Source organism: Galendromus occidentalis, unplaced genomic scaffold (assembly GCF_000255335.2).
Source record: "Galendromus occidentalis unplaced genomic scaffold, Mocc_1.1 scf7180000076944, whole genome shotgun sequence".
Taxonomy (NCBI): Eukaryota; Metazoa; Arthropoda; class Arachnida; order Mesostigmata; family Phytoseiidae; genus Galendromus; species Galendromus occidentalis.
Window position 1 is genome coordinate 625,795 of NW_003804933.1, and position 4,506 is coordinate 630,300.

General features: G+C 53.8%; 1 protein-coding gene across 1 annotated transcript; it reads right to left on the reverse strand.

Annotated features, from left to right (window-relative positions):
* Positions 1-359: 359 nt before the first annotated feature.
* On the reverse strand, positions 360-4,098 carry Zwilch (zwilch kinetochore protein). The gene is made up of 7 exons (XM_003740440.3): positions 3,554-4,098; positions 2,912-3,124; positions 2,266-2,391; positions 1,995-2,153; positions 1,600-1,836; positions 1,290-1,502; positions 360-1,098 (listed from the first exon to the last, which is right to left on the reverse strand). Exons 1-7 carry the CDS (start codon positions 3,920-3,922, stop codon positions 418-420), a joined length of 1,998 nt encoding a protein of 665 aa, XP_003740488.1. The 5' UTR covers positions 3,923-4,098; the 3' UTR covers positions 360-417.
* Between the last annotated feature and the right edge of the window lie 408 nt (positions 4,099-4,506).

A 4,506-nucleotide genomic window follows, 5' to 3' on the forward strand; every position in this document is an offset into this window, starting at 1 on the left:
AGGTCGGTTTTCGCTCCGAGGGGGTCGGAAAACGAGGGGACAGGCGAAAATCTATCTCGGGAGCAATGCCCGACGGTTCCAGTTGCGAGGAGCGGAGTACCGTGAGCACTCCCGTGGGTAATTAATAATAATCAACCAGAATTCACTACGGGCTTCGGTTCGAGGAGAACGCGATCCAAGAGCCCAGCTCGGTAAAACGGGAGATCAAAATTATTCAAAGAAGACCGGATTCACGGTGAGATCGAGAGACGAGCGACTAACAGCGTTCATGGGGAGAGAGCGTAGAGACGTTTGAAATGCACGCGAACTTTGGTTTGCGCTCGTGCGTGATCTGAAGCTTTCGAAGAGAGTTTCAAAGGTGTGAGTGACGACTTCTCGCCGTCGTCACCCACAGAGCTGTACGTTGAAGCGTTACACTCATCGGAGCTTGTCTTGCGTGCAGCTGACAAGCGTGCAGAAATAATCTGGGTCTCGAGGGTTGTAGTGAGCCTCGTAGGTCGTGTCCCGGCTGAGATGATGGAATGGCGCCCGTTGAGATATATGGGTGATTGTGTGCGCGGTGTAGGCGCCCTGCCGACTTTTGATCGAAGCTGTCCACTCAGTGGGCGGCAGGGAATCCAGAATAGCTCTGACGAGTGCAACTTTGAGAGGGAAGCGGAACCGGTGATAAGCTGCAGGCGGCTGCTGCGGCGGCTTCGGTTCAGCTTGACCGCTTTGCTTGAGGGCTTCGCGAGCGTACCCGCTGAGGTAGTGGATAGGGAGGTGGAGATTCGTTTTGCAAAGCATCACCATGTCCAGCACAGCTTGGACTTTCATAAGCTCCGAAACTGCGGCACCCAGTTCCGTCAGTCCACGCAAGGGACCTGTGCCCCGGAAAAAGGGGGAAAGCTGTTCGGCACTGGCTAATTCCAATCCACTGAAAACGTGGAGATAATCTCGTTGCAGTTTTTGCAGACCCATCTCAGCGACCAGGGTCAGGGGGGCTACACCCTGAAGCGTAGGCTCGGAGCACAGTTGAGCCGACATGTCGCGAAGTACTGAAGCCATTTGCGTGTTGTTATTCGGCGCGATGTAAGGTTTTATCTGTCCGCTCTGCACCTGGGGATCGAAAAGAGATTGTGAGGTCTCATATATTACCGGATTGACGGGTTCGCTGAGCACGGCGAGGGAACACCCGGGGAACAACATATCACTAAATCTTGCGTATTGTCGATAATGGTCGAAACTAGTCAGCGCTCTCTGCCGCCGATCCCTATTTGGGAGGACTCGTTCCAGACTCATTTTCAGACCTGATTGAATACGTAGGAGAGCGCGTCCTTTAGTTCCTGATAGTTCGCGCAGCCGTAGATCACCGTCCAGAGCTCGTCGGTGAAGTCTACGGCTTGCCGCTTCGATGCCACCACTGTCTCGATACAGATGTTGAAATCAGCCATGTCCCAAGCGGCGTCAAGAGCAGATTGCTTGACGTTGTTGGTAGGCTTTATCGCCCCTGTCCGAGCCCCCTGTGGAACAATCGCTCCGTCTAAGATCCAGTCTCTCACTCTGGCGGCGATGCAGACAGCTGATGCGACAGAAGAATAGAGCGGAGAAGGGGCTCACCTTACAGACGTTTTTCACTTTCTCCATGAAGGGCGGTGATGAGAAATCTTTCTGCCACGACATCTCTCCTGAACTCAGGCAATTTACCAGATTTTGCAAATGTACTAATTCTTTATAAATCGATCGACACGGTGATTTCTCGTTCCCCGGAGAAATCTGGACGGTCAGGTGGCAAACAGCGTCGATCACAGGCCCTTGGAGCAGGTGCGTAGCCCGGCCATTCCAACAGCAATCGATCTGGAAGACGAGAAGAAAAAAACGCTCGTTGACGATATCGTGGCCATGGGAGCCTTCAGAGCTCCGAGCAACAACCGCCGGATTGTTGAGTTGGATTCGTGACAAGCCATGTGTGAGTTGGACGAAGGAACCAAGGGCTTCGATCTTCCGATCCATACCTGCATCACGTCGTTCGCACTCGATGCGAACCGGGGCTCGGAAAGTGAGTAAATATTGAGGACGTCATAGCGTGAGGAAAGCTGAGTAGTGGTGTGGCAATGATGTTGGGAGAGGCCCCAGAAATGCTTGCGTAAAATGCAGCCATACGTCGGCAAGTCCTGGAACGGAATTCGCGATCACCTTGCTTGTTGAATATTCATCACGCCGACCGGCGTATCGGTCGTCATCCCACTGGCGGATTGATTCGTCTAGGCCTGAATGACAGCCTACCTTTGATTCAACAGGACCCCTGCACGTAACAACAACACGCGACGCAACGCCTTCTGCCCGGTGCTGTCCTAGGAAGGCAGTATACTGCGGATCCGCACCGTCGCACGGAATCCAAACGGGAGGAACCTGGAACATCATCGCTCGTTTTTCTCTTCCATCACGAAACCACGAACCATACGAAATATCGGCGGAATACTCGACTTAAGACGGCGTTCTCAAAGATGTCGATACGCTGTCTCGTTGGAGATTCGACCGAAGTCTCAATCGGACCCCGTTGACAATGTCTCTCACGTCTTCGAGTCTTTCTGCATGATCGTTCGATCTTATTCCTTTTTTTTTGGAGAGCTCGCGGAGTTCGCCCGTCTATCGCATCCTTTGAGCGCTGTCACGCGACTTGTAAACTTCTTCCACGTTCTGGACCTAGTTCGCCTCGACAGTGAGTGTGTCGTGGCCTTTTCCATCGGCAGCCACCGGGAACGTGTTCGCCCTGAGGAACATCTGCCATTCGACTCATCTTATCGAGCTAGCTCCATGGACACTCGCTGTGCGAGCGTTCTGGAGAAGCACGCTCAAAATCCTCAACGGCGACGGAATACTCAGCGAGTTTTCGTCCACGACTCGGGATTACCGAAAATGTTTGACCCACCTGTCGAGGAGGGCCGTCGGGGGTGGACGCCACTGAGTTGGCCAACACACTGCTCAACGAATTTAGTACGGACGATGCCTCGTCCGCGGGAAGAGCGCGTAGCTGAACGAGAGGGCTCATTACTGAATTGCTCGGATTTGCCGAAGATCCGTTCGTTGCCGAACCTTGGAGGAAGGACGAGGGAGCGACTCCTGGGGTGCAAGGCGAGTTAATCTGAAAGGGAAAAATGAAATGACTTTGAGCGATGTCGTGATTTTTGACGTCGGGTGGAGCACTGGAGACGTTATACGACAACTTCGCCCGTGGGAGTCGACGGACCAAGCGTAAAAACGCCGATCTACCGATTGAAATGCCGCTAATCAACGTAGAGATCGGAGGTACTAGGCTCTCGCTCGAGAGCATGCAGGCAGAGGTACACTGTATCGGATCGGCTCGCCTCAGGTTTGTGAACGCGGATCACATCGGGTATTATTAGAGCGCGCCGAAGAGGATTTATTGTGTTGCCATCAAAAGCCCACCGGCACGGTGGCTCAGGACTTTCATACGTCGTGTCATGCAGTGATTCGAGCTATCATCGAGTCGAAACCAGCCTCGCTCGGCGGAAAGGGCGCCTTCGCCTCGCTCATTCGAAATCGAGCTAACCTGCGAGTCGTAGGGCGGGGATTCCAGCAGAGTCATCGTCTGGGTGTTCAACGTGGGGTTCCACTCAAGTGGACAGCCCGTCAGTTCTGCGAGACAACCCTCGTCATACGAATCGTCGTCATCGATGTACAGCGTTGAGGAACCCGAACTCTTCGAGCGGGTCATGTGATTCCTGTGGGAGTTTTTGCGGAAAGGCTGAACCATGATAACGTTCCGGTCCGGCAGCTCGAGACGTTGGAGGAGGGGACATGTGAGGGGCAATCGCTCGATCTCATATCTATGCATATACTGCACGGGCGTTCCATCCCACGTGTCACTGAGAAGACGCTTCACCGCGTCACTATTGATGAGATCGCTGAGTGTAGACATCCTCGCTCCAACGGTGACTGATGTCAAGCGCTCGGAGACAACCGAATTCGAAAGCTAGAAGATCGTCCGCCTGTCCGAGCGGGGGATGATCAACTCCTTTGCCTAATCCGAGTCGCTCGAAGATGTAGCAGCCGCCACCGCTCTCTCGCGGTTTCCGTTTCGGTCGCTGAATTAGACGAGCCACCGGACCTGGCCAACGCCAGGCTTCGAACGAATCACAATAACCAACTCATAACATCTGCACCAGCTCAGGATGCGCGGGGCAGTCCTCCTTGGACTGATCCTGAGGCTTGTAACTCAGCAGCCGACAGTGGTCTGGGATCGTGCGCCACTGGCTTGACAAACGAAGCGAGAGAGCGGGATGACTTTTTCCATTCCCTCTTGAGAACCTCGGGATCCTCCGAACGCGCTAAAGTCAGTCGGCCGAGGTGTTCTCGGAGAAGATGGTCCCTCGAACACGCAATCGCCAATAGAGTTCTCGTGGACTCAAACGGTGGCGACAGGCGCCAGCGCTGATTGTACTGTCAATCAGCTGAACTTAGCAGACGATTTCGCGCCCTTTGTGAAGGATAACAAAAATATAC

Bases quoted from the DNA above. Each gene is read 5' to 3' on its own strand.
- Zwilch (XM_003740440.3), bottom strand. From the start codon at position 3,922: ATGTCTACACTCAGCGATCTCATCAATAGTGACGCGGTGAAGCGTCTT. The intron at 3,125-3,553 runs GTTAGCTCGATT...TTTCCCTTTCAG, and splicing joins CCCCGCCCTACGACTCGCAG to ATTAACTCGCCTTGCACCCC. The intron at 1,503-1,599 runs GTGAGCCCCTTC...ATTGTTCCACAG, and splicing joins AAGTGAAAAACGTCTGTAAG to GGGGCTCGGACAGGGGCGAT.